General features: G+C 51.8%; 3 protein-coding genes across 3 annotated transcripts; all 3 read right to left on the reverse strand.

The window, feature by feature from the left end:
• Positions 1-1,412: 1,412 nt before the first annotated feature.
• H257_18079 (hypothetical protein) lies at positions 1,413-2,091 on the reverse strand (the record flags this gene model as incomplete). Its single annotated transcript, XM_009847089.1, has 2 exons — positions 1,413-1,637; positions 1,699-2,091. 2 exons carry the CDS (start codon positions 2,089-2,091, stop codon positions 1,413-1,415), a joined length of 618 nt encoding a protein of 205 aa, XP_009845391.1.
• A 626-nt stretch (positions 2,092-2,717) lies between these two features.
• H257_18080 (hypothetical protein) lies at positions 2,718-3,479 on the reverse strand (the record flags this gene model as incomplete). The annotated part of the gene is made up of 1 exon (XM_009847090.1): positions 2,718-3,479. The coding sequence occupies one exon, from the start codon at positions 3,477-3,479 to the stop codon at positions 2,718-2,720; it is 762 nt and encodes a 253-aa protein (XP_009845392.1).
• A 5,795-nt stretch (positions 3,480-9,274) lies between these two features.
• H257_18081 (hypothetical protein) lies at positions 9,275-9,610 on the reverse strand (the record flags this gene model as incomplete). The annotated part of the gene is made up of 2 exons (XM_009847091.1): positions 9,275-9,404; positions 9,528-9,610. 2 exons carry the CDS (start codon positions 9,608-9,610, stop codon positions 9,275-9,277), a joined length of 213 nt encoding a protein of 70 aa, XP_009845393.1.
• Between the last annotated feature and the right edge of the window lie 1,310 nt (positions 9,611-10,920).

Raw genomic sequence — 10,920 nt, forward strand, 5'->3', positions numbered from 1 at the left:
TAGGCATAGGCAGACAAGGATTGAAGTTACATAGTTTAAGCTATATACATGTGATTGAAGCTGGAAGAGCTCCAGGCTTCACATTCCTCGACTACTTCAGTGTGTCGAGGGCCAATAGCTACCTTGTTTTGATCCTACACACACTACTTGAAGGTTGCATATATTGAAAGATATGACAAACTTCAATCAGTGCAGCTAAGGTTGCACTACTACATGTATGCATGTCTTTGGCGATGATAATTTTGGAGGTTCTAGAGCTAAGCTCACTTCTGAATCCACCCTTCCTTTGAGCCACTACCACTACATCTGTGTGTGCTGTGTGCCTACATCTGTTACCATCTGAGGGTGGATGACATGACATGTCGTTTATGTTCTTATTAACTTGCTTAAGAATTCAACATGTCCAGTCAACATGTCCAGTGAAATTGTCGCCTCGTCTACATATGGTGATGTGTTGATGGATGCTGCAAGACTTGACTTCATTATAGTATGACTCTCTAGGAACAGCTGTACATTCAGATATGGAGTGTTGGTCTTGAATGGAAGAGTCAATTCTATATGAGTTTCACTATACAACCGTGGATAATATAATAAAAAATATCTGCTTTATTATATTGACTTGTTCTTTGTAGCTTGGAGTGACCATGATTTATTCTATTTTCAGGGTCTATCATGAGGCACTTCTATTTCCGTCCTTCAACGATTTTGAAATGGCACTTCTATTTCCGGTCCGGAGGTAGTATCTTGTTTCGTAACCGTTTACTACCTTCACTCCCACAACACAACAGCAGCCCAAGAAAAAACAAAATCATGAGTTAATTGTTATGGAGATGCAACTGGAGACAAAGAGGGTTGAGCACAATGGAGTCGACTGCGACTCAATGCAAGGCGTTGAGTACGACGAAGTCGTGAGTTGCGCTGGCTCTCCGCACGTTTCGCTGCCATTGCACTCATCATAGACTTGTAGCGAGCTAGCACAAAGTGATACCAAAGCCAATCGGCTTCGCACAAAGACATTAACGAAATATGGTAGTTCGTCAAAGCAAACGTGAGTTGTTGAATGTTGTCATAGAACTTGGGGTTCCACGTGAACTTCGCATAGGACACCTTCCATAGCAGGCTACACACACAGCCGAAAAGGTTCTCAATGATCACTCGGTCCGATGATACCCGGCAGTTTCGTACAACGTCTTTAGCGTTGAGCATTCTACGAAGCGGGTTTTTCTTCGGGTGAATGGCCCGGATGTCAGCCATGACTCCGTACTACGGTGTCCGTAGTACCCCTTGTCGACAAGGTCAGCCCACATCAATGGATGCGAATCTACTTGCTCGTCATGGTCAAGGTATGTTGAGCTCTTGGTCCGGCTTCTTTAGCGCTTGTTGGTGCTGCTCCATGTGGGATCGCATTATCGTCAATCAGCCACGGCTCCATGGTGCGTCTTGCTCATGTCCACCAGCAACCCTTGAGGACACAGATGCGTCGATCTCCAGACCATACATATTGTGCTTCGCGCTGAAGTATGGCTTCGCTTCGCCATGTCGGGCAGCCGGCGCTCGGAATGTTGAACACTGACATCAGTTGCGTAAAGAGCGTACGGGTAGTTGACAATGCAATCGTTGTTCGCCACTCGGACATACTGGGTAATTGTACAAAGACGGCCACGAACAGAGGGACCACACGTCAATCACACGCCGAACCAACTTTTGGTATATTGGTGCGCGGAACCCAAAGTCCATGGCGTGCTTCTCCCAGGATTTGTAGTGCATGAGCAAGGCCAACGTCATGAACAGCAGGTATCTCGGTGACGTCTTGCACTTGGAGCCACGTCCATTATGCCGCCGAGCTTTGAGAGGAAGCTTGACGATCTCCCATAGCACGACAAATTCACGGCGCGTGAAGTTCGTCAGGACACGTACACCATCTTCGCCAGGGTCCGGAAGGACTTTGTCGAATATCGGGAAAAGGGAGTCGATCACGTCATCGCAGTTGTCAACCACCTCAGAGTAGTCCTCGAGGCATTGACCCAGGAATACCTGGTCAGAGGTGGTTTGGTCTTGCAAGCGGGTGATGAGTGCGGAAACGTTTAGCATGAGGCTTCAAAATTGGAAGTGATGAATGATGCTGCATTTAATATTTGACTTTCCGCGCCTAAATTTACTTCGCGGCAGCAAATCAGAAGGATTTATGTTTTAGTGATGTCTTACATTTTAATGATTGACGTGGCATTCACGTCATCCACTCATTTCATTCACATGGCCCTGTCTGAATTATTTGAACAGTTTTTTGGAAGCATGGCTGTGTCTGACAAGTTATCCGGAAGTATAATTTCTGCTGACAGTGAGTATATGATGGCTTGATAAGTTCAATGGATATACTCTGTATCAATAATCAAATCATGCGAGTTTATAATTCTTTCATCGTTACTCCTATCTGATTTTGGGGCCAAGTGAAAACTAGTACTACGTAGTACTACCTCCAATGTCCGGTTTCAAATACCAATAATCCCAGTTCAAGTGTCGTGGTTTTATTCCATTGGCCAAAATTACGCTAGATCTATGTTAATTGGGCAAAATTGTTTTCCATTCCATGGCCTGCATTCCTCCATCGATACAGCATTTCAGTTGCAGACGTGCACGTCGGCTTGGCCATAACCGGGTCCGGACTACCTAGCACCGGGTTCGTTGAGTCTCGAGACGGGGCTCCTGGCTCCTCAGCGTCACTCGTCTCTTCCGGGAAGATTGGTCAATTGGCCCCGGACCCGAGGCAGGGTCCGGGACAGGACGGAGGCAGCACCCCGAGGTGTCTGAGAATCTCCGTCAGGCGACGCACTAGCGTCGCGGGTGTTCGGTTCAGTTTGTCGACACGAACTTTCTTCTTTTGAGGGTTTTGCATACATGCCCTTCTCTTCCTTGTCTTCACTCCCGCCCGTTTGTCGACGCGAGTCATCCCCGGTGCTGGGTCCTATGTATTCACCCGTGGTCCCGGAGGTCTCTCCAATTGTCTTGATGCTCTTCTCTTCATTGTAGGGTTCTGTGTATATCCCCTTCTCTTCCTTGTCTTCGCTCCCGTCCGTTTGTCGACGCGAGTCATCCCCAGCGCTGGGTCCTGTGTATACACCCATGGTTCCGGAAGTCTCTCCAATTGTCTTGTCAAGGTCGCTTTCGCTCCCGGAGCTCCAATCCTTCCGCCTTCTTTTGTGCTCACGGTGCTGTCTTCCGGGAGCGGTACGGGTCGCGGTTGCGCACCCGGCCCGTGCCTCTTGTCGGAGGGAGGTAGCATCCTGCAATCCTGGCTTCTGTCTGTAACCTGTATCCCGACCTCGTGTTGCATGTCCTTGTACGAAGAGCCCGGGACTCCCTTCGTTTGCGGGGATCAGCTCGCCATGCCATTCTTCGTATCGTTGTCCAGCCCCGGAGCAGTCCGGGGCTCGATTGTCGCCGAGTCCCGTACCACCCAGGAGGAGGTAGGTATCTTCCATCTTGTATGAGTCCTGGGATCCTTCCTCATCCTCCGGAGAGGGCGAGGATATCCCAGGGCTACGTGTACTTTGTTTGTTATCATCTTCGGAGGTCATTTGTAATCTCGCCGTCAGTGCCACGCCACATCTGGCGGCTTGGTTCCGACCGCCGAGTCCTCATTGTTTATCGGAGTCGGGGCTGCCTTCCGTGGATTGCTTGTTGTCCGACATATACCAGGACTACAGAGCAGCCACGACGTGGGCCGGCATAGAGCTCTGCTTGGACGCTTTTATCGGACAACCCCAGCTCAAATGGCTCATCTTCCCACAGGTGTAACAGGTTGTATTTCCTCCTCGTCCTCCGGGTCCCGTTCGGGTTTGTCCCGGACCCCGACCTCCGTTGTCCCGGGACAGGCTGCACTCCGATAGTCCGTGGCCTTTGGAGCGGCACCGAGTACAGAACCACGACAACCGAGGACACTGTTCACGAGAGTGGACCCGCATGGTTGTACACCTCCCGCAAATGACCCCACCCGACTTCGTTTCGTCGTCCGGATCCATGCAGATACGGGGCTGTACCGGGTTGTTTCCTGCCGGGTTATCCGTAGAGATCATGGCGACATCTTGGATGGAGGAAAACTGGTCGTTGTTAGAGGTAGTCAAGCTCGTCATGTCCCGTTGAAGTCGTGATATGGAGGCCTGGAGCTCCTGGAGATTTTTATTCGGCGTCGAAGAGGATTGGGTCCGGGACGTGCTCCGAGAGGACCTAGTCGGCGTCGACGGAGCCACCGGTGTCGTCCGGGGGGCGATCGGGAACCATCCGTTCGTCTGTCGGTGTCCACATCTAATCAGGTAGTCCAGGCTGATTTCGATAGTCTCGAGTCGCCAACTTCGATTTCGACCGAAGTCGAACTTCGAAGTTGGGTGAGTAACGAAGTGTTACTCACACCCTCATCCGGATGGATGGTTGGCCCTGACACATCTTCCGGTTGGAAGTTTGATTTTTCGACTCCGTGAGTGATGGTCTCACGGAGCAACTTGACAGATGGCATCTTGGACATCTTGAGCGCGGCGGCACTTGAAGGCTTTCTTGACTTGAGGGGTACGAGGCAAATTGGAAAGTTTTATAAAATTCGGTGTGGTTAATTGAGTTTGGATTATCATTTTTAAGACATTCCTCCGCGAGAGACGATACTTGAACCACATGTTGTGGAACTGCGTTGCCAATTGTAACGCGCCTGCTGGACCAGGGGCGGTGTGTATATTCTTCAGTTTTTACTTCGCTCAACGCTTCGGTCCTCGTCTTCGTACGCAGCCCTTGTTATCCGGATTCCCCAGTAGGGACGGATAAATCCTTGCGGAAATAATCCGGCGAAGCCGGGGATCGAACCCACGACCTTTGAGTTAAGAAACCGATGCTCTATGGTGCGCGTCATCTATAAACTACCAACTTTTCATAAAATTTTCTGACTTCTATTTCATATTCATTACTCAAAATTTTAGCAAATTGAGACGTATAATCAATAGATCTCAATGTGGTGAAGAAATTCTACGTCTCAGATTCAAATTTGGTGATGAATTGATCCTGAAATAGATAGCGGTATTTTACATGGGCGTTTGGATATTTGGCCATAGGGATGGCCGCTGAGATGTATCTTGATTTTTGTATGTGACTATTATCCGTATATAATATCCGGAGGCAGTTGGGACCTTAACCTCCCACTCCAGTGATAAAACGCATGAAATAGGTATTAAACGTATTTGGTTTTGGTTTAACTACATCAATTGTACGTTAAATAATAAAACCTCCACTCTTCGATTTGGCCAGTTGGAAGTTTTAGATGACGTGAACTATACCACTGAGGTATTTTCCCTCCCCTGTAACTTCGGTGTGGTTTAAATTCCGCCGTTCACTGTATGTACCTCTGTCCCACTTCGCATGTCGTGGTTTTTTACTTTTGGTCTTAAATTTGAAGCAAAAATCATACAGAGGTGTAATTGGTAGAAATGGAATGCTCTGAGCGTTATGATTCGACGATGACCAAGTACAGGACAATCCGCTCCGAAATACGCAAATTATCCGAGTTTTACGACCTCATGGTTTCTCATTTTGTTTCATTTGAATAAATTATGGTAGATACACAGTACAAGACATTGAAGTTCGACACCTACGGCATGGGGTAGTCGTGGACAACGACTTCCTCAAGATGAGGAACTTGTTCCAAGACACCCGTCGTGCCAACACTAGCTTGACACGACAAAACTTCTGTATATCCTGGCGAGAAAATCTGCGCACTCATATACGACGTCTGCCTACAGACTGTAGATGCCACAATAATGGACACCACCAACGACAATCATGCGGCTGCAAGGCAACCCCGTTGCGCTGGCGGTGGCAGCTGTGGAGAGTTGAGCAACTCAGCTGCGAGATGTTTCACACATGACCTTTGCTTGACACTCAGCTGTCGCGGGGAATATTCGGACGTTCCGCGACCAGCCGTAGTGTATTGTCTTCCTGCGCTCCGCGCTCCGGAAGGCTCGCTGAACTTGTTAGTCCCTGGGGCTGAACCCAGGACGACCATGGACAAGACTCTGAGCAATATTATAGGGCTCCCGGACCAGACTCCGGACGTCCTGGACCTGGATTATCCATTAGTCATACTCTTTTCTTTGAAGCTAAACCAACTAACTCGACTTTACATTTTCCCCTGAACTACGCGTTTGGTGTTTTACACGCTTGCCTACGCCGCACCTACTCATTCGATTTGTCGTGAAACCCCGCGTCATTCTGGTGGAGCAACAGGGTAGGTGTTTGCAAAGGAAGCGCGGAAGAAGAAAGGAAAGATGTCGACAGAAGAACCCACGACGACAGCGGTGTGCCAATCACACCGTCTGGCGGGAGATGCCCCGGAGTTTGGACTCCTGGACAGCGAACGCCTACTACGAAAGAAGCCTCTGGCCACGGATCTGGTCCCGTTGGAAGACGATGACGGCGCGCGAGTATCGACTCCAGGACGGAAGCGGGAAGCTGACGGGTCGCCGGACGTGTCGCCCCCGACCGACCGTCCAGAGACGCGGTCACCGTTGAAGAGACCGGGCTGGCATCGGCGGCAGACCTGGCCTTAGTGCCTACAACTCCCCTGGCCAGAACCGGTACCGATGGTCCGACCCTGACCCTGGCCAGAACTGGTACCGACGGTCATGAGTCCGACGCCGAAACCTTAGAGTGCTATTCGATACCTGTTCCCGCTCCCGGATACACATCTCTATCCAAGAGGTATGATATTAGGAACGCCTACCGGGACGCCTACCTGGAGCGGTCCCAGAGTACCAGGAAATACCATCGTAGCCACGATCACGGTGGCCACCGGAGGGATACGGGACATCCAGAAGGCCTATGAAGAATTCACTCGGGGCATTGAAGAGCAACAACGAACGGCGTCCCTACTGTTTTTCCATCAAGTCAACGAGGACCGGGCTCGTTTACTGGGTGTTCAGGAATCCCAGTTGGTAGATATGGCCGAAGGATTGCTACGGGCAGCGGAAACCCATGAAAGTCGCCGCCATGATGAGTTCCAGAAGGCCCTGACCTACCTCCGGGACTGCTATACTCGGGAACTGGACGTTGCCTAGGCTCAGGTAACCAACGAAGCGAACGAGGCTCTGCGCCGGGAAGCGGAAAAGAATGCTCTCTCCTGGGAGGACCGGACCCGGGAACTGGAACAACAACTGGCTCTGAAATGGGAACAACGTGAGCCTTCCTGGTACGGGACAAGGCCTCCGACCTCCTGGTGGCCCGCCGTCTGCATGAAGAAGTCCTGTCCCGGGTCCAGAAGGAGACGGAACGGGTTCTCGAAGTGCGCCGCCGGGAGGACCATCTGCGTCACGACGGCCTCATGTCCAGTCTCCGGGAAGAACTCCGGACCCTCATGCGGAACCATCAAGAGGAAATTTCTAGTACGGGAAGCTGCCCGTGACGACGACACATCGAAGGGGGTTGCCTATGACCTACATCAGTCCCAGTATGACTGGGACCTGGCTTCGGCCCGGGACGAGGTCCAGTCGAAGGCTTCGGAACTCGAGTCGGTACAGGAGGCCCTCCGGGAGTCTGCGAACGTCGCATGTGGAAATTGCCCGATCCTGGAAAGGGAAAAGCAGGACCTCCGCGAAGCCCTACGGGAACGGGAACGGAGTCTGGAAGAGGAAGTTCAGCGACGCCAAAGGATGGAACGAGTCTGGGAAGAAGAGCATCGGCGTCTCCGGGAGAGCGAAGAGACGGTCCGGGAACTCCAGGAGTCCATCATGACTGAGCAGAATCGGTACGAACAGACCCTGCTTTCGGAACAAGGACGCCGCCAGGATCTCGATCAGTTGGTCCAGGAGCAGTTCATGACACTTACCCAAGAACGCGCTCAGTCCGGAGAAGATCCCTCGCCCGGGACAAGGGATCAGCTGGAACGGGAGAGGCACGCCAACGAAGAGGTGTTGCGCCAAGTAGAGAAAACGCGCTCCTGTTTGGAAACGGAGAAATTGCAGTTGAGGGATCAAGAAGCTACCCTGTTCAGGGAACGGTCGGTCCAAGACCTCACCCTGAGCCAGACGTATGCGGAGTTGGAACGCCAGCGGACCCTGCTACAAGTGGAACAAAGAGCTCTGGAACTCCAACAAAGGACGCCTCGGAAGACGAACAATGCCCCGTACGCGACATATGGGATCCCGACTCTGTCCCGGATGGGGTCTCCGTCTAAAGGAAGCGGGATCACGCATACTACGTTTACTACGGCGCCCTTGCTCCCGACCACCCGCTCAAACACGTCTACGCCTCGCCGAGCCTTCGACCAAACCTGTTTTATGCAGCAGACTGATGTGCTGACAGAATCAGCTTCGCTCCGGATGCCACCAACGTTTACGGTCGTGGACACCATGCCGCTACCGTTTGTGCGATGGCGGCTCCCATGTCACGACCCAACCGCGATGCCGACTCGTACCCGTCCTCGGGGGCCTATGGCCAGCAGCTCGGCGTAGGGTACACGCAGTCATCCCCTCGTGCAACCGGGTCGGGGTATACCCCTCCGGCCTCCTATGGTCCGGAACCCGGTGGTGGAGGTTTACAGTCCCGGGGCGGCTACTGGGGTGGTTACTCTGGTCGAACGAATCCTCCCGCACCTCCTGGAAGTGGACCGAATGGGGGTGATTATGGTGGACCCTTCGGTGGCCGAGGTGACCCTACGGGACCTCCTGGTGATGGAGGATCCGGCGGGTACTACGGTGGTCCTCCTGGCCCTTTGGGAGGCGGCCCTGGAGGAGACAGCACTGGTCCCGGACAGCCCAACTCATCCCTGGAGCCCCGTTCGGCTTCACGTCATGCTATGTCCGATGCTCGGAAGTACGCGCCCAAATAGATACTGTCGACCGGACCATCCCTTTGGAACATTTTCTGTCGACGTTTGATACCATCCAGAAGGAGTGCGGGCTCAACGATACCTAGATCGTTCTAATCTTCGATGACCGCCTGACATCCTGTGGGGTACTTTCCGTCCAGGACTGGTGGGCAGTCGTGTGACCAGCCTCATTGTTGACAAGACTGGTCGGGGCCAGACATGCTGTAGCGGTAGATCCAAAGGGTCTTTCGACTAAGGCCCTCCCCGCGTTCTCATGCGGCACTTGGAGTTGTACCCTGAGATCGGCGAGATTCACCCCTGGGATACTGCCATCTCCGTCTGAGACTCCGCGAGTGACAGTAGGATCCAGGAGGTGTTCACCAATGAAGGAACTCTCAGCCTCATGACGCATTGGTTCGGTCACTTCCGATGTCACTACCGCGTCACGTCGCACGGGGGACGTTTGCACACGACCACCGTCTCGAGGGGCACCCGGCTGAGTGAGGTCTTGGCTAGACATCGGCAGTCGTTCCACAGTGGAGCTTTCCAAAGGGAGTCGACTGCCCTTCCTCACCGCGACGGGAGGGTTAGCTAGACAAGGGTGACCAGCCCGACGAGACACCACGGTCTTAACAGTGGGGGAAGGACTAGCCACCGACGTACCTTGGGAGTGGTGGCTAGCCCTTACTGACGCCCCAGAGAGTGGAGCGTCAGGTGAAACCCGGGGGCGGTCTTCCGGAGGCGACGCAGATCCAGCACCAGGAGGGTCATCCTCCAACGCTTCCTTGCACACCGATGGGACCCCCGCATCAAATGGTACAATCAACAATCACTGCCAAAATCACTGCCATACTTCGTAATCCGTTTTCACACAACTTAGGAATGAAATGAAATTACGCGGTAATGGTATTTATACGCTCTCTATCACCCGAGCGCACGCATGTGCTGCGGTAGTCTAGCAGGATGGAGCTTGCATTTAGGAGTGTATTTGATGGCGTGGTGGTGACATGCGCAGTGCTGGTGGTCATAAGCGCTGTGCATGTCACCTCCCGCCATCAAATACCCTTCTAGTGTACAAATGAGTGTGAAAACTTGATGGCCGTTAGTGGTCAATTTAGAGAACACAGAGTCGATGTGACATGGCAAGTGGTGATGATGTTCTGCATGTACAATGGAGTGATGTGGTGGTCACATGTGCAGCAATCGTAGTCACTGGGGTAACGTTAGCAGGGTTTTTGGGCATTATTCTGGAGCGTAGGGGTGGGGTGCACTTAGACTACCAGTCAGTGCCACTATCACTCCACCACCCACGCTCCAGAATAACGATAGTGGTCTTTGCCGGGGAACGGTAGTTGTGACTGCTGGGGATCCAGAAACCATGACTGGGGTTCATTACTATGTCTACTCCTGATCTCTACAATGGTTCTATGAGGGGGGTGATTGGAGGGATAGCTGCTGTTGTGCCATACTACGAGAGTAGAAGTTGAGGTCACACAAGTTGGGTGGGTGTGGGTTGGAAGCGCTATTTGGCGAGCATACGCCGTGGCCGCAGGAGTGGTGGTGGGTCGTCTCGTACTACTTTACGTCCTCCTATGCGTACGAATCGTACGCGTAGGAGGACGGATCGAGTGCGCAGGCTCCAATGTCGTGGTTGCGTGGTAGTCACGGAGCCGAAGTGCGAATGCCAGGAAACTTAGCACCATGGCGTACTAGTACGCCAAAAAGTATTGTCTTGGACCAAGACATTACTAATACAAGCTAACTTGAAGCTCAAACGCGATCCATGAAAATTCCTATTTTCTAGCGATGTGATTGGTCCAATGAAATGTAGTGCAATCTGCATTACGTTTTCCCTACTTGTTTGAACAAATAATTTCTCAAATTTAATCACTAGGCATTTGTAAGTGGAATTAATTAAAGCCTGGCCAATTTGTTTTCAACAAATCGAAAATATAATGCGTCGTGCATTACGATGCCGTTATTTTCGCCTATATTTCATGTCATTTCTGGATTATGCTCAACTAATACAGTGCTGGCAACAAGTTTAAAGCCACCCCAAAAATTGGAGTTTCAGAACATCA

The sequence above is a fragment of the Aphanomyces astaci genome, assembly GCF_000520075.1.
Source record: "Aphanomyces astaci strain APO3 unplaced genomic scaffold supercont1.135, whole genome shotgun sequence".
NCBI classification, from domain to species: domain Eukaryota; phylum Oomycota; class Saprolegniomycetes; order Saprolegniales; family Verrucalvaceae; genus Aphanomyces; species Aphanomyces astaci.